This window comes from Gracilinanus agilis, chromosome 2 (genome assembly GCF_016433145.1).
Source record: "Gracilinanus agilis isolate LMUSP501 chromosome 2, AgileGrace, whole genome shotgun sequence".
In the NCBI taxonomy this organism is placed as follows: domain Eukaryota; kingdom Metazoa; phylum Chordata; class Mammalia; order Didelphimorphia; family Didelphidae; genus Gracilinanus; species Gracilinanus agilis.
In genome coordinates this window covers 288,798,962-288,820,966 of record NC_058131.1, presented here as the reverse complement: position 1 = coordinate 288,820,966, position 22,005 = coordinate 288,798,962, and the positions used below count along the sequence as shown (strand labels likewise).

Genomic DNA, 22,005 nt, shown 5'->3' with positions numbered 1-22,005 from the left:
AGGTGACAAAAATTTATACAAAGTTTAAAAATTAACTAGAGCAATGTATAGCACAAGATGGTGCTTATATTGGATAATAATCAGAAACAACAATATTTAAAATTTTTAAATCATTAACTTTTCACATTTGGGGGTAAATTTGTATTACTGAAGTTATTCAAACTTCAAACTTCTCTAAGACATCTGGATATCCTGTCTAAGGTGTGGAGTAAGAGATAAAGAGTTAACTTCATAGTCAGGAAGACCGGGGTGCAAGTCCTACTTACTGCTCATAAATACTAGCTATATGACTCTGGACAAGTCACTTAACTTCTCTGTGGCCCTGGTAACAAAGACCATAATTGTCAGAGAAGATGCTAATCTATATTAGTAGAGAAAAGTTCCTTACTGGGAGTTCCTTATATCAATGATATATAAGTTCAATTAAAAAAGAATTTAAAAATATATATGATGAGCCAGGTCCAAAGACAGGAGGTCCTGGGTTCAAATATGGCCTCAGACCCTTCCTAGCTGTGTGACCTGGGGCAAGTCACTTCATCCCCATTGCCTAGCCCTTACTTCTGCCTTAGTATCAATAGGTAGTATTGATTCTAAGATGGAAGGTAAGGGTTTAAAAGACATTCCACAAAACAAAAAAACATTCCACATTCCAATATATATATACATATATACATATATATATGTATATATATATATATATATTTGATTACATATTCTTCTCCCTCACCCATACTATAATCTTCTTGAGGACAGAAGCTGTTTCATTTTTATCCTTGTATCCTCAGCCCCAGTACGGTGCTTGGCACACAGTAGGTACTTAATACACCCTTCTTGAAAGATTCAGAAGCTATGAAGATTAGATTCCAGCACCCTTGCTTCCTCCGATTATGAGTGTTCTCAGGGACTTTAAAGATTAGGTAGTGACCCTTCCTTGTTCCAGCTCCAGGCTTTCTTGCAACGATTGAGAATATAATTATGGTTTCTATTTCTATAGCGGTAAACATACAAAGTTTATTTACCATCTTCATTTTAAGAAAGAGAAAACAGAAGCCCAGAAGAGATTTGCCTAAGAAATCAGAGCCGGAACAACTGGCTTCAAATCCAGCGAGCTTTTCATTACACAGAGGGCTCCACAAATCCCCTCTCCCCACCTCCTCCAATCTGGGATTTCAAAATCTTTTAGGAACTTGGTATTCCTATAATAACGGGAATCCGGAGATCTGGGATCCAGGCTCTCTTAAGGACTGCTTGTGTGACCTCAGGCAAGTCAGTTCTCTCCTTTGCAAAATGACGTTTACACTAGGATTGTGGTTGCTACAGAAATCATGTAAACTCCGGTTATTCTTCCCGTCAGTTTCGGGCTAAGGGTCGGGGACAGAGATGGGAATGGAATAGCCCCTTCTTGCCCTCCCAGGTCCCTCACTTAATCTGGAATTTCCTTAGGAATGAAAGAGAAACTCAATAGGGAAACTCCTTTCCTGGTAAACACCCCCGCTCTCCTCTCCCAGCTGCATTTCTCCCAGGGGACTTCCTCCAGAAAGGCTGGCAGAGAGCCCAGAGAAGGCGGGGGACAGACTTTCAGTTCTGTCGGAATGGTGGTAGGGGTGGAGCAGGGTCGAGCCCCTAACCCCATAGCGGGTCTCCAACCCCAGGGGCGTGACTCAGTTTACCGCTCTATTAATCCTTGGAGTGTGGACAGGGTACCTCTTTCCCAAGTTTACTGCCCTTTGGCCTTCCACGAAAGGGGTTGGAAGTAAGGGAAAGAGAAACTTGGGGCTCTAGAAAAAGAGTCCCCTCAACCGCATGTCGGAAAACTGCCCTAATCTGAAAAGTCCACGGAAAAGATTCCTTGAGGGACGGCCAGGGGCCTCTCTCAGCTTCTAGGTCTCCCGCCACCTTAGGCTGCGATTGGCCCGAGGAGGCCCGCCCATACTCTGGGTGGGGCTTCCACTTGGTGGGTATAAACCACCAGCACTTGGCCATCTTCACCTCCCCAGGGGCCCTCATCCAGTCCAGCCATGATCCTGTTCTGTCTGCTGTGGGGATGCGTTTTCACCGCAGTGAGTTGACTTTCTACCCCTTTGTCTCCCCTCCTCCCCCCAGGGAGGCCAGGTTGGAGTCTAAAACTTGGGAGGGGACGAAGGGAAAAGCAGAGTTTTTTGGAAAGGACTCAGTCATCTGGCCGTAGTCTGGATCCTAGACTTCAATTTCTTCCTTCGTAAAATGAGGGCAATGGGCTAGATGATCTCTGAGGTTCCCCCACTTACCCATTTTAACATTTGACTTACTTTCCTGGAGATATCAACTAATGGAAGAAGGGGAGAATCGGAAAGTTGAACAAAAAGGAGAGGGAAAGGACAGTAGGGAAAGGGAAATGACCTGATGGTGGATGGCAATTCTCCTTATTGCCAATTTATGGGGAGTGAGCATCCCCACCATCTGCCAGGGAACAGGTCATTTATCCATAGGCTACTTCCTGCCACCGTCTTTAAAGGTCTGAAGCAACTAGTGCCTAGGTTGAGCTGGTTCAATTCATTCCACATTCCTTGAGTTTGTATTGAGTTTTTGTGGGAATTTCATCACTTGTACTTAAAGGAGAAATAGGTGAGACTGCCCCTCCGTTGGCACCCGGCTGGGCCCCAGAAGCCTATATTTAGCCCCTGAGACTGGCTGATATAGAATTGTCAAAGTTATAGAATGGTTGCTGTCATCCAGGCCAGGAAGGAAATGGAATGGAATAGGAAGAGGTGGGAAAAAGTCCAGCTTCCTGTCCTTTTTCCTATATTACAGGATGCTATTACATCTGGTAACTACCCCTTTCTATGGTCATGGGAGCCACAACAACTAGAGGGAGTCTTTTCAGTGCTTCCCTTCTGTGCCCTTTCCTTGGATAGAGGGAAAGATAAGGTGCTGAGCTGAAACTCCCTGGAGAAGAGGAGGAGGGAGACAGCAGACAAGGGTGTCATATAGGGCCACTGGTCTGGTCTCATCTTGAGGGAAATGCCGGGGGAAATTCCCCATGACTCCCTAACTCAAAGAAACAGACGAAATTTCAGGAATAGCATTAGGAGGTTAAATGAAGCAAAACAAAAGGATTTTTTTTTTTTGAACTGAGAATCCTGGAATGTTCAATTTGAAAAGGTCTTAGAAAACAGAATGGCAAAATTGGGGAGGAACAATAGAACAGGGAACATCAGAAATGGAAGGAACTTTAGAGGGAGGCACAAAATGTAGCAGAAGGGTCATTAAATTTGGAATCAGAAACCCAAGTTCAAATCCCTGCTCTGTCATTTAGAACCTGGGTCATCTTGAGCAAATCTTTTAACCTCTCTTGGCCTCAGACTCTTCATCAGCAAGAATGAGGGTGTTGGACTGGATAGACCTCTAAAAATCCATGTCAGATATCCATGATCCTATGAACATATACTATCAGAACTGGAAGGATCCATAGAATGTAAAATATTAGGACTTGCTTGTTCTTAGTCTGACCATAATGGAGCTGTGGAAAGGACCTAACACTTATGAAATGGTAGAGTTGGAAAAGGTCTTCAAGACTATATTAAGTTCAACTCTTCCCGTTGATATAAGAGGAAACTGAGGCTCACTGAGATGAATTGACTTGTCCACATTGATAGTCAAAAACTTACTCAATTCAGTGCTTGTTTGTCTCAACCACACTGTCTCTCAAAGGTGGCTAGAGTACTGCCTGGGGATAATGGTGTCACTCTAAAGCCATCACTTTGGCTCAGAATTGCCCAAGCATATCGCCGGGGAATTCACTAAGGGCCCACGCCCCTCTTGGTTTTTTGGGTAGTTCCTCATTTTGGAGGTTGGGAATTCCCCTTGTACCTGGTCTGTTGTGTCCCATACCCCCCCCCCCCAATAGTTTCTCCCTTTCCCCATCCCATTTCATTAGGTGAGGGAGAGGCGTTGTCAGTGAAGCTGAAAAACTAAATCTAGAGAAATAGCTATATGGGAATAAGCAAGCTTGGGAGGGTTGCTGGGAAAGAGTTGGGCTCCTGATGGGAGGGGAAGAGGTAGAGCCACTTCTGCCCCAGCTACTTTCATTTTCTCTAAGTACAAAAGTTAAGAGGGAGAATGAAGACAAAGAGAAAGGCAGGTGGAGCTAGAAATGAAGGAAAGATTCTTTGTGGAAGGGGGCACATGGGGAGAAAGAGGCAGGTAGAAAGGAGGTGAACTACAGGGTCTCACCCCTAATTAAAAATTCTGGCTCATGGCAAGTACTTTAGCCACTTGCACTCCCCTTGGGAATATTTTGTGACAGGAAGGGCTCGTGGTTGTTGTGGTTGTTCACAGGTTCATAGTGGATCGATTTCTTTTTCTGTTTTACCATGGAGTTAATGATATTGATTGCTGGATTAGAAAGCATTAGACTTGGAGTCAAAAGCTCCAAATTCTGGGCTTAGCTCCAAAACGAGCTAGCAAGTCACATCCCCACTTCAAGCCTCAGTTTGTTCATCCATAAAATAGGGATACTGATGATGGCACTAAAAGGCTTTATAATCTAGTAAACCATAAAGTCCTAGGGACTGTGACCTATTATTTCAGCCACAGTTCTTCTCTTACAATATAAAGAACACTGGATGTAGGGGTAGAAAAATAGGAGTCCCCATTCTGCTTTTGCCACTTATTATCTGTGTGACCTTGGACCAATTACTGAGCTTCAGTTTCCTCCTCTGTAAATGAGGGAGTTGGATTAAGTGATCTCTAAAGTTTCTTCTAACTGGATTTTATGCTGTGTGTGTGTGTGTGTGTGTGTGTGTGTGTGTGTGTGTGTGTGTGTGTGTAATTGAAATGACCACTATGTAGAAAGATCCATAGGCTGTTATATTTCAGTGGGCCTGGTAAGGCTGGTGACTGGCTAGGTGGTACAGTGGGTAGAGTGTTGGGATTGGCGTCAGGAAGACCTAAGTTCAACCTAAGTCTTCCTGACCCCAGTCCCAGCTTTCTCTTCCTGACTCCAGACCTGGCTCTATATCCACTGAGTCACCTAACTACCTCCAATGTCATTTCTTAATATTAATTAGCTTGAATTTTGTTCATCTACATTTTCAATTTCATGAGATTGATGTAAAATTCTGTGCTTATGTCCCACATAAATATAAACTGGGGGTTGGGGTATAGGGCCAGATGCTTGTTTGGGAAAGTTATCTGGGGATTTTAATTGGCTGCAAGCTCAATATGAGTCAATAGTACAATTCTGAAACAGAGAAGTAGTGGCCGTTCCTTTTCTCTGCCTGGTCATATCTCAGCTGGAGCATTGCCTTTCTTTCTAGGTGTCATATTTTAGGAACAATAGTGATAAACTCAAGTGGATCTAGAGGAAGGCAGTCAATATAAAAAGACCCCAAACTATGTCACTATGGGGCAGCTAGGTGGCTCAGTAGATTGAGAGCCATAACCAGAGATGGGAAGTTCAAATCTGGTTTCAGATACTTTCTAGCTGTGTGACCCTGGGCAAGTCACTTAACCCCCATTGCCTAGCTTTTACCACTCTTCTGCCTTGGAACCCATACCAAGTATTGATTCTAAGACAGAAGGTAAGGGTTTGAAAAAAAAAAAAAACTATGTCACTAGAGGCAAGGCAATAAGCATTTACACAATACCTATTATGCACCAGGCAGATGTTACTATTATTCTCATTTTACCATTGAGGGCAACAAGGAGTTAAGTGTCTCAGGATCACATAGCTCTAATAATTGTGGGAAGCTGAGTTTGAACTCAGGTCTTCCCAACTCCAGGCCCAGTGTGCTCTTGAGGTTGTAGGAACTGGGGAGAAAGACCTGGATGAAGAACGAATGGATTTTGTCAGGATCATTATTGCTTTCTTCAAATACTATACTTGAAGGGTTGCCCTGTGGAAAAGGGATTAAACTCAGGCAGTTTAGTGATTAGAGTGTAGAGTCAGAAAGACCTGAGTTCAAATGTGACCTTGGACATTTAGTAGCTGTGTGACTCTGGGAAAATCACTTAATATCTCTCAACCTCAGTTCCTCAACTGTAAAATAGGGATAATAATAGCATTTACCTCCCAGGGTTGTTGTGAGATGAAATAATATTTTAAAAGCAGTTTTGCAAACCTCAAAAAGCTCCATGAAAATACGATAAACAATATTTGTTATTATTACTAGATTTTAGTTCCATATAAGAAAGAATTTCCTAGAATAACAGCTGTCCAACAATGGAACGGGCTGCCTCCTGTCACTATGTTCAAGCAGTAGATGATTGGTATTTGTGGGGATGCTTCGGAGGGGATCTCTGCCATTAGCTGCTGGGCTAAAGAATACAGGACCTGACACAGAGAGCCATACTAGATGAGCTCCAAGTTCCCTTCTAGCCCAAGGATTCTCTAATGGCTGTACTTAGCCACCTACATTTCTTACCTATCCCCCTTTAGGCTGACACTGCTAGGGGGACAAGCATCTGCTGTGCACTCATCTGCTTTGTAAGCTGTTATTGAGTCTATCCTTTCAAGTTTGCTGTATAAGTCACAGGGGGTTCTGCTACTGGCTATAGAATGTAATTAATTGACATACATATGTATTATATCTTGCTAGCTTTCCTGAAGGCTAGAACTCACCTGCAATAGGCTCAACCAATTTCATCTGGGTCCAATAAAAGAATGTGGTAGCATTGGGGACAGTTGGGTAGCACAGTGGATAAAGGGCCAGTCTTGGAGTCAAGAAGACTCATCTTCCTGAGTTTAAATGTGGCCTCAGACACTTACTAGCTATGTGACCCTGGGCAAGTCACTTTACCCTGTTTGCTTTCGTTACACTGAAAATTTAACTTGCTCAGGTAACACTCCTTTCCCACTGCTAATGCACAAAGATAAGCAACTGTTCTGACATTTGGTTTTAGAGTTGTCTAAGACACTAAGTGGTTCATAGATGTGACCAATTGCATTAGAAGTGGAACTTGGCCATTATGCTATAGATCTCTAAGGAGGGAGGCTCAGTTTGACCTTCAGCAAATTAGGGGAGTAACTCTCACTTTTAACTTCATAATTCAGACCCATTTAAGTCTCTTGAATAGTGGTATCAAGATCATTAAACTGTTCATAAGGATCCCTACAAGTACTTATTGACTTAGAAAACCATGAATTAACATTAATTATGTGCTATTGTATTTTTAATTTATTTTGTTAATTTTCTCAATTACTGGGGACTTTGCTCCCCCACCTCCAAATTCTCAAATGTTATCAGTTCAAAGGAAGAAGAGCAATAAGGACTAGACAATAAGAGTTAAGTGACTTGCCCAGAGTTATATGCTTAGGATGTGTCTGAGGCCAGACATGAACCCAGGATCTCCCATCTCAAGGCCTGGCTCTCAATCCACTGAGCCACCTAGTTGCCCCTCCCAATTACATTTTTTTGTTTTTTTGTTTTTTTGTTGTTTTTTTTTTAAACCCTTGTACTTCGGTGTATTGTCTCATAGGTGGAAGATTGGTAAGGGTGGGCAATGGGGGTCAAGTGACTTGCCCAGGGTCACACAGCTGGGAAGTGGCTGAGGCCGGGTTTGAACCTAGGACCTCCTGTCTCTAGGCCTGACTCTCACTCCACTGAGCTACCCAGCTGCCCCCCCAATTACATTTTAATCTGATTCTGGTGACATTCAGAAGTATCGCTGACACTTCTGGTCTAAACTCGCCACCACAGATAATTGTCCCTCACTTAACTACAGGCAGGCAGTTAGTTATCTCTTAAGACTCTTCCAAATTCAGGAATCTGGTGATTCTCTCTTCTCAGGTCCATATGAAACCATCCATTTCTTGTGAGGAAAAGCAGTACTTGGTGAATGGGCTGTGCTGTAAGAAGTGCTCTCCAGGTATATAAAAAGGTGACTAGGCTGGGAATTAGGAGACCTGGATTTGAATCCCAGCTCTTACACACACTAACCCTGTGACCCCCCCTCCCACCCCACCCCACTGCTCAGTTTTCTAATCCAAGAAGTAGGTTCAACAATAATATGCCTAGCACAGTACTTGGCACATAGTAGGCAAACTTAATGCTTATGCATTGATTAAATGCTGATATTACCTAACTCCCCTAGCCCCATGTGAGAAAAGCACTTTGGAAAGATTTATATCAACTGATGCAAAGTCAAGTGAGCAGAACCAGGAGGACATTGTATATAGTAATAGTGGTATTATGCAAATGATCACCTGTGAATGCCTTAGCTATTCTCAGCAATACAATGATCCAAGCCATTGGCTCATGGCGAAAAATGCTATCCACTTCCAGAGAAAGAACTGATGGAGCCTGAATGCAGACTCCTTTTCACTTTATTTTCTTCATGTTTTTATATATACATATGTCTTCTTCAACAACACGGTGAATATGGAAATATGTTTTGCATGATAGCACATGTATGACTTTTATAAAATTGATTACAATCTCAGGGAGGGAGGGAGAGAATTTGGAGCTCAAAATGTAAGAAAACATGTTAAAATTATTTTTACATGTAATTGGGAAAAAATACAATATTACTGAATGAAAAAAGTTTAAAAAAAGAAAAGAAAAGAAAGATATGTGAGATTTTGTCCTAGCTGGAGCTTTGTCTTCTCCTAATCATCTCATTTTCCAGGAACAAAGCTGGTCACTGACTGCACTGAGGACAGTGAAACCCAATGCAAGCCTTGCGAAGAGGGAGAGTTCCAGTCTTCCTGGAACCATGATAAATATTGCCATCAGCACAAATACTGTGATTCCAGTATGTTGACAGAGGGTGGTGCTGATGGTGGTGGGGAGTCAGGGGAAAAGGAGAAGGCATGTTTGTAAGGAGTGGACTCTGGGGCAGGAAAGAGCTGTACAGGTAGACCCCACCCTTTTCTTCTCAACCCTGGTTCCTTTCTGCCCTCTCTGCTCAGATTTGCACCTCCGGATTCAGAAGGAAGGCTCCTTGGAAAAAGACACCATCTGCATCTGCACAGATGGCCTTCACTGCACTAGCCCAGAGTGTGAGAGCTGTAGCAACCATAGTCCCTGTCAGCCAGGCTTTGGTGTCAATCAAGCTGGTGAGTAGCCCTACTCAGGAAGTACCTTAGTTTCACCTTCATGAAATAAGGGGGTTGAACTTGATGGTCTCTAAGAAGGTTCTTGTACAGGAAGTATGGGGAAATGGGGGTGGGGGGAAGTGGTCAAAGGGAGGAGGGAAAAGATATGTTTCATCTCTTTTTTTTCTACATTTAGCTGGGCAACTCCAACTTATCATAAAAAAAAAACCCAAGGGAATTAGCAGGAGTGGGGAATGGGCAGGGGGGAAGACAGCAAAGTCTTTATGCCCTAGATTGGTGTCTCAACATTCAGGCAGGACGAGATGGCTTCTGTTATCTCCCTTGACAGATGTTCCAGCCTCTCCCAGATCTAAGAGAAGGGAAAAGGGGAGAAAGAGAGAGTTAGAAGTTCTCCTTCAGGATGCAGCTGGAGCAAAGGGCAGGTCATCTGGTGTCAGGCTTACTCCTGAACCTTGTTCCTGAGTGGCCATTGCTCCCATGGTGCTTAGGAGCCTGAGTTAATTGCCTTCCAGACCTACCTCAAGATGACAGCCTTGTGCCTGTCCCCTCCGACTGAAGGGCTGGAGGGTGGAGAAATGAACTCTCCAAAGGCTTCTCTTTATAGAGGGCTCAGACTTTTCCAGCTAATTTGCCATCAGTGGCTCTGCTTTGTTTGACTCCAAGAATATCAAACCCCATGCTAAGTACCCTTTGCCCTCCTTTCCATTTTTCACCTTTCTTTCTATGGGTTATCTTCCCCCATTAGACTGTAAACTCTTTGAGGGTAAGAGCTTAGCATAGTGCCTGGTACATGGTAGATATTTAATAAATGTTTGTTGATTATTATTGACCACCAAGTCACCTTGCTCTCTTTTCTCTTCCCAGGCACAGGTACTACTGACACCATCTGTGAACCTTGCAAGAAAGGCTTCTACTCCAACGTGTCCTCTGCTTTTGAACGGTGTCTTCCTTGGACCAGGTAATGGAGATTCTGGACTCTTTTGCTTTCTGAATCTAGGAGTATTCATTTGTTTGGGCTACATTTCCTAGGCCATTTGTCCATGGCATACCTGGGAAGTAGAAAAGACATATTACTGCACACAGAGGTCTTTTCTCTCTCACTCTTCCCAACCATCCCCTGGTGCAGGTGGGTGTCCTTTGGCACACCCATCCATTCAACTAGACAAGTTCTCGCTGATCATCTTTCAAGGCTTATGAAGAGCTCTCACTTGTGAAGCAAGTAGTACAAGGATAATAATAACAATGATATAAAGAATAACAGATAACATTTCTGTATCACCTTAAGGTTTACAAAGCATTTCATATATAATTTAATTCGATTCTCACAATAACCATGTGTAGCAGGTATTATTTCTATTTTACAAATGAGAAAATGGAGACAGAAAAGTTAACCTCTGTTAGGGTTTCCTTGGCAAAGAAACTGGAATAGTTTACCATTTCCTTCTCTAGCTCATTTTACAGATGAGGAAGCTGAGGCAAACAGGGTAACACAGCTAATAAATTTCTGAGGACAGATTTGAACTCAGGTCTTACTAGCCCCTGTACCATCTAGCTGCCTCCTCTGGACTACTAGAGTAGTTCCCTGGCTAGTCTTCCTGTCTTCAGTGTACTCCTCCCATCTATTCTGTACAAACTCCAGATTCATCTTCCTAAAACACTAATTTTTATCATGAAACTGATCAAACACTGCCAGGGGCTTCCTGCTGCCTAATGAATCAAGTCTGAGCTTTATAATAATGTATTTAGTCCCATTCTGCCTGCCCAACCTTATTTCCCATAATAATCCAGGACCCAGAATACTAATGACATTAGTTCACATTCCTATAGTTCTTGCAAAGTCTTTCAACAAATCCTGTGAGATATGGTTTGCAAATGTGATTATTCCCATTTCACAGAAGAGGAAGCAGAGGCTATGAGAAGTGAAAGTCAACAGAACTCATAAATACCCACAGCAGTCTGGTGTTCTTTCCTCTACTTTTTCTATGCACAGAAGCTTGATGCCTACTTCAGTATTGCCTGTAGATATGAGCTTGCTTTTATTAATGTCATTTATGGGCATCCAGGGGGTGCAATGGACAGAGTTTAGGGTCTGGAGTCAGGAAGATCTGAGGTAAAATCCAACCATAGACACTTGCTAGCTTGGCAACCTTGGGCAAGTCACTTCACCTATTGGCCTCAGTTTCCTCATCTATAAAATGAGCCGGAGAAGGAAAGGGCAAACCACTCCAGTATCTTTGCCAAGAAAACCCAAAAAGTGGTCACAAAGAGTTGAAAACAACTGAACACCAACAAAATGGTTCTGTAGAAAGAACTCATTTTGAAACTGGAGGACCTAAGCCCTGCTTCTGCCACTTACTTCCCTTCAGAGCCTATTTCCTCATTTGTTAAACAAGGGGATTAGACTAGATGACTTCTAAAGTCCCTTCTTCTATAACATAATGTAGCATCCTGGCCTAAAATAGACTCTCTCCCTAAACTGCCCAGACTCTGCCCATTCTTTAAGATGAAGTCTCGCCTCCCTCAGGAAGCTTTCTCTGACTACACCGTCCTTTTTCTGAACTTTCTAGCACTCTTTGTTCGTACATTAGCACTTAAATCATGTTCTGTTCTCTACAGCATAGTCTACTGGGAAGGACTCTAGACTTGGAGTCAGAGTCAAGAGACCTGGAATTAGTGCATGAATCCTGGCTCTGACACTTACTTGCTCTTTGGACAAGTCCCCTAATGTCTCTGTGACTCAGCTTCCTCATCTATAAAATTAAAACAATAACCCCAGTACCACCAATCTTTCAGATTGTTGTGAGGAATAATGGTGTGCAACCTGTAAATATGAGCAGCATTATCACTGTTTATGAATTGAATCGTGCATTAATTAATTTTGCTTTCCCTAATTGGTTTTAAGGTCCTTGAGCACCGGGACCATATCTTATCTTTTTTCCATTTCCCATAGTCCCTTATTGGAGGAGGAAGGACTTCTCAATTGATCAAGGCTTCAATTATGGCCTTGAAACCCATGAATTGGGGAAACTTAATTTGTGTGTGTGTATGTCTATCTGTCTACCTAGCTGCGAAGCCCCAGGACTGATGAAAATTCAGGAGGGGACAGATAAAACTGATGTACTCTGCCAGCTGAAGGATCAAAATCCAGGTAATTATAGGAGGACAATGGCAGAAGAATAAAGTCATATGGGGAGGGGGGTGTGAAAGGACTAAAATCTATATATTTAAGTTATGCATCTACAAAGGGCTGACATGTGGAAACAGTAGAAAGAACACTTGACTTTAGAGTCATAAGACCTGAGTTCTACTCCTTGGCTCTGCCAGTTAATATCTGTGTGACTGTGAACAAGTCATTTTACTTCTCTGTCTCACTGATTCCTCATCAGTCATATGAGGGGGTTAGACTAGATAATGACTAAGTCTCTTTCGAGATGTGGTATTCTATCATTTTGTGTGAAAGAAAAGATTCTGGGGCAGCTATATGGCACAGTAGATAGAGTGCCAGGCCTAGAGTCAGGAGGACCTAGGTTTAAAACTGGACTTAGACACTTCCTGGCTGTGTGACCCTGGGCAAGTCACTTAAACCCAATTGCCTAGCCCTTGCCCTTCTATCTTAGAGTTGTTATTAGGAGAGAAGGTAAGAGTTACAAAGAGAAAGAAAGAAAAGATTCTGGGATGGGGGAGGAGAATGAAACAGTGGACCAAGGATGGGGAAAATGGGAGAAATAAAGATTCTAGGAGGATGGGAGATGCTTTAGGGAGGTTTTCCTAAAGTCCAGTTTCCCCCAGATCGAATGAGTCTCCTGGTGCTGATCCCCATCATAGTAGGAATTGTTTTTGCTGTCATCACCTTATTGTACTGGAAAGGTAGGTCTGGGATTGGGCTGGGTGATGGGAGTTTCTCCTGGGGAAGGATGGAACAAAGACCCAGGGAGGGAAAGGAAAGGGCATAGGGTGTAGTCTCTATTCTCTGACCTTAACAGCTTTCCCCTCCCGATTTCCCATTCAGGTCTGGGTTTCAAGGAGCTGAAGAAGAACAAGGTAGGTCATTTCCTGAGCTGGTTTTATTTCCTGAGATCTAGACAGACAGGGCTCAGCAGACTGGAAGAGAGAGTGAGTCACTGGCATCCACATTTGGACTGTAAGAACTGGCTTCCCTCCCCATCCTCTTCATGGCCAGAGTCCTCTCCTTACTTGGCCAGAGGCCACAAATGGATGCTCAGCGTTTTTGTTTGTTTGTTTGTTTTTGTGCCTCAGAACCCAGTCATTAGCGCACACTAGACTGGGAGTCAGGTGATCTGGGCTCAAGTCTGGATTCTGTATGACTTTGGGACTTCTCTGTCTCTCTCTAGACCTCGGTATCCTTTTCTGTAACATGAGTACTGTGTACTCAATAACTACCATTCTCTACTTGCTCCATCTCCTGGGGCTTGACGCTGAGCTCCCCATACATCTGGTGGCAATCCAGGTGTCAAGGGCTGGCAGATAATGTACCTGGCTTTTTTCCAGACTTTTGAACAGTCCTAGGTGCTTGTGGGGTTCCACCCCCCAAGCCCTTAGAGGTGACAGCAAAGACAGGATCTATGGGGAGAAAAGAAAGAAGACCTGCTGCTTTGTGGCAGGAGCAAAACCATTGGATTTGTAGGCAGAAGACCTAGGTTCCAGTCCTGACTTTTTTCTATTGTCCTACCTGTGTGACCTTGGCCAAGTCACTTATGCCTTTTGGGACTCGTTTCTTCTTCTTCAAATTCAAAGGGCTGGATTAGATCATCTCTAAAGCCCCTTCCAGATCTAGAGACTATGATCTTGGATTCCCTCCTCCCCTCCCTAGGAGGATTAAAATCTATTGTGATTCTCGGTATGGCCAGCAGGGAGCAGGAGGCATCCACGGAAAGGAACCTAGATTCTGTAACTCCCTGTGCCTTCCCAGCATACTGGGGATCAGACATAAAGGGGAGCACACGAGTCCCTCCCACCTTCACCCCAGCCTCTTCTACCCCAGAATGCTGAGCGCTGCCTCTGTCTGGGGCGGGGAAAGAGGCACTCTAGCTGTAGAGGCTTCTGCCCCATCCCCACTCTCTGCTTTGAACAGGTTCTGCAGCTTATGGAGAAAGAGTCCCAGGAGCGCCCCCAAAGAGAGCATCCCCAGGAGAATGATGAGGATCCCTTCCCGGTGCAGGAAACCTTACTTCGGGGCCAGCCCGTCACCCAGGAGGATGGCAAGGAGAGCCGCATCTCAGAGCAAGAGGGACAATGAGAGGCTGCTAGGGCCAGAGCCAGCTCTGGGATGGAGGTTCAGGACCTCTTGAGGTGGGGGGAAGAAGGCCCTGGGGGATGGAGAGCTGCTGTCCTGGGGAGAGAGGAGGAAGCACTTGGGGGCTGCCTGCTTCCTGTCTGACCCTTGAAATGCTCACTCAGCAGGTCCTCAGACTTTTCCTCCTTTGCAATGACTTTGACATTTCCAGACCCCAGAGTTTCTCTCTTGGTCCTACTGCCTTGGCATAAAGAAAGGGGTGTGGGGGGGAAATGGCCAATTATCAGAGAAGGAATATCCACTAGCAGGATCCCACCCTCCCACCCCCAAGCTCTGGCCTGAAGCCACAGAGAGGATTCTCCTGAATACACACTGCCCACAAAACCCTTTGGAGCCCAAGACTGCTCCTTCTGACCCCTTCCAGGCAGAACAAGGTAAAAGCTTTGCCTTTTCCCATCCATTCGAGGCTGGGCCCATTACCCAGGGGTCTTTCCCTCAGCCAGTGGCTATGGCTGCCGCTGCTGGGTACAGTAGTGCCCTGTTCCTCACCTTCAGGGAGAACATCAGGATAAAAATATACCATCCCATTATCTTCCCGCAGCGCCAGCTGATGGGGAAGCAGACAGGAGGAGCAGATGGAACAAAAGCCAAGGGAGCAGAGAGGAAGGGGGCAGGGCAGCGGGAAGCCCCATCTCACCCATGCTGGCCAGGCACAGATGAGGTGAGGGGTCAGGCCAGAGTCAATCTCTAAGGGGGTCACGATCACAGAAAAGTAGGATGTGGCCGGGGTTTGGACACATCTCCTGGAATGCTCTTGGGGTTGGCTTCTCTAAGTGGTTTGGGACTGATTAAATAAAACTTGGAAGAACAATTCTAGGTCTTGATCTACTACTAAATGGGAAATCTTGGTTTATACTCTAGGGTCTGGACCCCTGGACCTGGAATTCCAGCCTGTTTGGAGAGGGAAAGTGAAAGGGGGAGAGAGTGGAGTGGAGTGGGCATAGGTGGGGACCTGCTTCACTGGAGGTTCCCCCTCCTCTTTGTGAGGATTCTTAAGCCACTGACCCCACCCTGAAGCCCCTTTTCTGGCTCTGGACCTTGGACTTTACTGGAGATGGAGACTATAAAGCAAGCAGCAGCCAGAAGGTGGCGCTGAGGTCACATCCGTGCCAGTCTTGCTTCCCGTGGCCCCCCCCCCCCCCCCCCCGACTCTGCCCCGGTCTCTTATTCTCCCTATGATCCTTAGCATCCCAGGTTTCAGAACTGGCAGGCCTGAGACCTCCTACTCCCATCTCTTCTTTTGACAGTGAAGGAAACCGTTCCAGAGAAGGAGTAACTTGCTTAAGGTCACACAGATGGCCTGAGCAAAGCCAAGAGTTAAAACAAGGGCCCCTGACATGAAATCCAATGCTCCTTTGACTATCTTGCCATTCAGTAATTCAATTCCCCCTTTGATCTCAACTAGCCCATCCTTTGCATCCATTTGAGTGGATGTTCTTTCAAATTCCAGCTCTAATTCTATCCAACTTGAAGCATTCCTGGCCTCAGTTTCCTCTTCTGTAAAATGAAGAAGTTGGATTAGACAATGGTGCCTTATAGCTCTAAATCATATGGCCCACTAATCCTTCTCTTCCCTTAGCTCCCTCATCCCACAGTCCTCCTCCTACGATCTGTTTTCTTCTTTCTCTTCCTACCTTCTCACTATCTACTTCCTCCCCCAAAAAATAAATAAATAAAACTAGTGGGAGAAGTTTGATCCAAGTGGGTAAAGGAGATGAATAAACTGGAGTCCATGGAGGGGGGCAGTAGCTAACTTCTGATTATTTCCCTTCGGGACCTCCGGAATCCCTCCCTTCTAAAATATGTGTCGTACATGGGCCCTCTGGCACTATGACTGGTTTCCTAGGGCAGCCTCTGTTATTAAAAACTCTGCCCCTGAGGGATCTGTCTGCCCAAGCAGCTCAGACATAGAAAATTATGAACTTACTTGCTTCTGGGGGGGCTGGAGGGTGGAGAGAATGCAATTTTAATCTGAAAAAAAAATCAAATCAAAACTATGTGGGGGAGTAATATGGGGTGGTGGGCAGCTTGGGAACTGGGATGAAGAAACCTAGAAGCAAGAAAGAGGAAGGGTAGGAGGGAGAAGTTGCTGAGTGATAGCCAGGCTGGGGTTCCAACCCAGAGGGCAGTCCCTTCTTCTGATGGGTCCGAGGCATTGTGGTGCAGCAAGGGAGGCTAGCCCAGGGCAGATAACCACCATCTGCTCTGGCAATGGATGCAGGGCCTTCAGCCAAGGTCCTTGACTTCTCTAGGTTTAGAATAAAATCCTCCCTGCTCTTCCCCCAGTAAGAGCAGGGAATGGACAGGAACATTAGTTAAGGTTGGCTAAAAGTCCTGTCCCCTCTTCTCTATTCCCAAGTCTCCCTGTGTGATAATTCCCCAGCTCACGTTCAGTGATCTCAGTCTGTCTCCCAGGCTCTGCCAGTTGTCTTCTCACTCTATTTGTCCTCCCTGTCCCCCCCCCCATCTCTACTATTCTTCCTCCATTCTTCAGTTAGTTCTTTTCTTTCTTCATTGATTGACAGATCTCTTCCTTCTTTTCCTTGAAACTCTTGACTTTCTGGGGTTTTTTTGTTTTTTGTTTTTTTTGTCATTCTTACCTTCTCTCTTAGATTTGAAAATAGGTATCACTTCCAAGGCAGAAGGGCAGTAAGGGCTAGACAAGGGGGGGTTAAGTGACTTGCTCAGGTCACCCAGCTCTGAGGCCAGATTTTAAACCAGGGCCTCCCATCTCTGGGCCTGGCTCTCTATCCACTGAGGAAATCAAGCCCCATCGTGATTTACTCTTATGGAAGACACTTAATAAATGGTGAATAAGTCAAATCTACAAGCATTTATTAAGTATCTACTGTGTGCTATACACTGTGGTAAGCACAGTGGATACAAAAAGAGGCTGTAAGAAGCAGTTCCTGGCTGAGCAGCTCACAATCCAATAGGGGAGGCAACATGCAAATAACAATGTACACAGAAGATATGTACAGGGTAAAGTTGAGGGAATCTCAGAGGGAAGGAACTGACATCAAAGAAGACCAGAAAGGCCTTGTGTAGGGAAGACTATGTGCAAACACAGGTATAAATGAATGAATCATTTTTCCACATTATTTTATTTTATTTTTTGAATATTTCCCCATGGTTACACGATTCATGTTCTCCTTCCCCACTCCCAGAAATGACAGGCAATTCCACTGGTTTATACATGTCTTATTAATCAAAACCTACTTCCATATTTGAATGAATGATTTTTATCAGTCTCTGTAAAGAGCACTAACCTTGGGAGTCCAAGACCTAGGTTCCAGTCTTACCTCTTTTACTTGTTAGCTGTACAACTGAGAAAACCATGTAAACTTTTCCAGCCTCAATTATCTCATCTGTAAAATGGGGATATCAATAAAGAAGGGCAGCTAGGTGATCTAGTGGATAGAGTGCCAGACCTGAATTTAACTCTGGACTCAGCCACTTACTAGCCATGTGGCCCTGGGCAAAGCATTTCTCCCTGTTTGCCTCTATTTCTTCATCTATAAAATAAGCTAGAGAGGGAAATGGCAGACAACTCCAATATCTTTGCCAAGAAAACCTCAAGTGGGGTTGTAGAATCACAACTGAACAACAACAAAACATTATAGAAATGTGAATTATGATTATTATCCCTTCTCTTATTTTCCTCAATTTCTCACATTTATCCACTTCAACTCTCAGGTCTTTCTCCATTTATTCCTTCCCCCCAATCACTCCTTCTATTTCCCCCCAATATCTCCCTTCTCTTTCAGCATCCTTAATTTCCTTCCTTCCTTCTTTCCTTCCCAACTTCTTTCCTCCTTTCCTCTCTTTTACTGTGCTATTCATAGGAAATGCAAAAATTAAAAATTCAGTTTAATTAGACAAATATACAAAGTGTCTACTCTGCCATAGAGTACATAGTAGGTCCCTGCCCTCTAGGTATATATAGCCCAGAGTAGAAGTAAGACATGTACAGGTAAATAGATTCAATCCAACGTTGATTATATATACAAGGTTGTACTTGTGCTTTCAAAAATGAAAAAGGACAGCATCCCTCTACTCTCAAGGAACTTACATTCTAGGGAAGTAAATAAGACATGAAATAATAATAATTATTAACATTCATATAGTTTTAAGTTTGCAAAATGCTTTATACCATCCCATTTGATCCTCACAACAATTCTGAGAGATGTTATCATTATCTTCATTTTGCAGATAAGGAAACTGAGGCTATGTTACTTGCCAGGGTCAGACAGCTAAATAAATGCCTGAAACAGATTTGACACTAGCTACCATGCCACCCAGCTGCCTCTAAGAAACTGCACACAAATAAATATACATCTTAGGTGCCTCCCCTGCCTTCTCTGTCTCTTTCTGTCTCCCAAACCCTTTCTGCTTCCCTTTCTTCTCTCTCCTCTCTTCTCTCCTCTCTTCTCTCTCTTTTCATTTTCTTTCTCTCTCTCTTTTTTTAAAGTGACCGTAGATCTTTATTTTATTTTATTTTTTAAACCCTTACCTTCCGTCTTGGAGTCAATACTGCTCCAAGGCAGAAGAGTGGTAAGGGTAGGTAATGGGGGTCAAGTGACTTGCCCAGGATCACACAGCTGGGAAGTGTCTGAGGCCGGATTTGAACCTGGAACCTCCTGTCTCTAGGCCTGGCTCTCAACCCACTGAGCTACCCAGCTGCTCTCTCTCTCTACCTCTCTCACCCCATCTCTGTCTCCCTTTCTGCTCTTTCCTATCTTCTCTTTCCTCTCCCTCTTTTTTCTTCTCTCTCTCTCTGTCTCTCTTTCTCTCCCTCTCTGCCTATCTGCACCCACTCTCTCTTTCTCTTTCTCTCTCCTCCTGTCTCTTTCTGTCTCTCAGCTCAAAGAAAAACAATGCCACTCAGTAGAAAGATGAATCAGGAGCCCATGGGTCATGACACTGAGATCCTGGTGAATCCTAGACACCTGCCTTCCCATTGTCCAGAAAACTGTCAACTATTAGACTAAGGAGCTGAGGAATGCCATGTGGAACAGCAGGAATCTGGAAAGAGAGAAAAAAAATTAACACCCCTGTCCCCAGCTCCCTTTGACTGTCAGAGAGCAGGAGGACTTATGGCCTTCAGATCCCAGACTGTAAGTGACTCATGATTTATACACGTATTGTATTCTTTCAGGGAATCTCTCTTTTTTTCTTCTTCCTTTAAAAAACAGACTTCTGTAATGTGAACCGTGGGCTTGGAAGTAGGGAGCAGGTCTCAGTATCCTGGAGCACAGGAGAAATGGTGAGGATTCCAAGCTGAGAGAAAGAAAAAAAATGAAAGGAAATATCCTGACAAGGTTCTTGGGCCCTGTCAGTGCAGTATAATGGCAAGAGAACTCAGGGACCACAGATTTCAAGCTGGAAGTCATCTTGTCCACTCATCTCATTATACAGATAGAAAAGGACACCCAGAGATGTGAAATGATTCAAACACAGGTTATTTGATTCAAAATTTTGACTCACTCAAAAACCAGCATACAGATCCTGCCTGGACCACTCACCTGTGTGAACCCAGGGACATCCCATCCCCTCCGGGGCCTCAGAGACGATTGGACTAGATCAGAGGTTCTTAATCTGGATTTGGGTTCACAGGTAGATTGGGGCCTATGAATTTGGATAGGGAAAAAATAGACAACTTTATTTAATAAAATTGGTTTTCTTTGTAATCTTACATCTTTTTTTGCATTTAAAATATTATTCAGAGAGGGCAGCTAGGTGGGGTTCAGTGGATTGAGGGCCAGGCCCAGAGATGGGAGGGTTCTGTGTTCAAATCTAGCCTCAGACACTTCCTAGCTAGGTGACCCTGGGCAAGTCACTTAATCCCCATTCTAGTCTTTATCACTCTTTGCCTTGGAACTAATACATAAAAGAAAGTTATCATGAAGTTTGATAGCTCAGTGAATAGAGTCAGACCTAGAGAGAGGAAATTTTGGGTTCAAATCTGACCTCAGACATTTCCTAGCTGTGTGACCCTGGGCAAGTCACTTACCCCCCATTGCATAACCTTTACTGCTCTTCTGCCTTGAAGCTGATACACAGTGTTGACTCCAAGACAGAAGGTAAGGGTTTAAAAAATTATATATTATAATGTTATTATTAAGTATAGTTATATGAAGATAATTTTATTGATTTTAGAATAATTATTATATTATTCAGAGAAAGTGTCCAGAGGCTTCATGAGACTGCCCAAGGAGCTCCATGAAACAAAAAAGCTTGAGGATTCCCTGCCCCCACAAGATGCTCTCCCAGGTTTAACCCATTCCCTGTTGTTAATCTTGTGAACCAAATCAATGAGGATTAGTGACAATTAGGGTTACAAATACAATATAAATGAGAAGATTGATGAATGAGAGGCCTATGAGTTAGCTTGGTATCCTGACAGATTAGACTCAGGAAACCTGGGCTTTAATTCCATCTGGGCCCAAGGACCACTTGGTTGACCTCCTGAAAGCCTCAGTTTCCTCATCTGTAAAAAGAGGACTAAGGCCTCTTCTGTGCATCAGAGAGTCTGGGTGAGGAAAGGGCTTTGTAAACCTTGGAGCTCTGTAGCCCTGTGAGCTCTGCTGATGGCTCTCTTCTAAAGCTCACCGTTTTCTCCCAAATCTCTCGCCCCACTTCCTCCCAGCCTGGGGGCTTCGGTGTTTAACATTCACTCCTTACTGTCATCTGACTTGCTGTCTCATTAGTCCGCCTGTCCCCCCAAGTGAGGGGAGAGCATTGAGGCCTAATTGAATGTAACTAATTATTCACTCGGCGCCAACCCTGCCTTAAATGAGCCTGGGAGGGGACAGAATTACTCACTTAGAACTGGGGAGCCAGAGGGAGGGAGCTGGCCAGAGTGCAAACAGGCCAGGGGCCTCTGGAGTCTGCTCTCCCTAGAATACCAATGAGAACTCCAGCAGGAGGATGGACCCAAACCAGGCTGAGCACCCGATCAGGTGGGGAGAAAAAAATTAGTCCTAGAATTCAAAGCTTAGGATGACCTTAGAACAGAGAAGATCAGAGCTAGAAGAGACCTTTCTTGGTCCTGTTTCCTCTTCTGACAGAGGAGCCAAATGATCCCCAGAAAAGGGGCAGTGACTTGCTCAAGGTCTTGTAGGTAGTAAATAGCTGAGCTGGAATTCCAGCTTGGCTTTTCTCATTTCAGATCTATTTCCACTATAAAGCCTTATTTTAATCTAGTTTAAAGGCTGGAAAAAAGTTAACATGGGGGCAAGGAGAGGTTTCTGACTGGTGATGAGCTCTGGGACTTAAGAAAGATGGAAGGAAGAATGGTTAGTTTGTGGGGAAACAGATAGAAGGAGGATGGGAGTGGGGCAACTAGGTGGCTCAGTGGATTGAGAGTCAGGCCCAGAGACAGGAGGTCCTAGGTTCAAATTTGGCCTCAGACACTTCCTAGCTGTGTGATCCTGGACAAGTCACTTAACCCTCCATTGCCTAGCCCTTACCACTCTTCTGCCTTGGAACCAACACACAGTATTAATTCCAAGATGGAAGGTAAGGGAAGAGAAGGAGGAGGAGGAGGAGGAGGAGGAGGAGGAGAGAAGGAGAAGGAGGAGGAGGAGGAGAGAAGGAGAAGGAGGAGGAGGAGGAGGAGGAGGAGAAGGAGAAGAAGGAGAAGGAGAAGAAG

General features: G+C 44.4%; 1 protein-coding gene across 1 annotated transcript; it reads left to right on the top strand.

The window, feature by feature from the left end:
- Positions 1 to 1,592: 1,592 nt before the first annotated feature.
- Positions 1,593 to 15,162, top strand: CD40 (CD40 molecule). The gene is made up of 10 exons (XM_044659706.1): positions 1,593 to 1,700; positions 1,998 to 2,060; positions 7,770 to 7,848; positions 8,608 to 8,733; positions 8,891 to 9,037; positions 9,902 to 9,995; positions 12,103 to 12,185; positions 12,827 to 12,904; positions 13,047 to 13,078; positions 14,130 to 15,162. Exons 1-10 carry the CDS (start codon positions 1,593 to 1,595, stop codon positions 14,292 to 14,294), a joined length of 975 nt encoding a protein of 324 aa, XP_044515641.1. The 3' UTR covers positions 14,295 to 15,162.
- Positions 15,163 to 22,005: the final 6,843 nt, after the last annotated feature.

Bases quoted from the DNA above. Each gene is read 5' to 3' on its own strand.
- CD40 (XM_044659706.1), top strand. From the start codon at position 1,593: ATGGTGGTAGGGGTGGAGCAGGGTCGAGCCCCTAACCCCATAGCGGGT. The intron at 7,849-8,607 runs GTATATAAAAAG...CTCATTTTCCAG, and splicing joins CTGTAAGAAGTGCTCTCCAG to GAACAAAGCTGGTCACTGAC. The intron at 9,996-12,102 runs GTAATGGAGATT...CTGTCTACCTAG, and splicing joins CGGTGTCTTCCTTGGACCAG to CTGCGAAGCCCCAGGACTGA.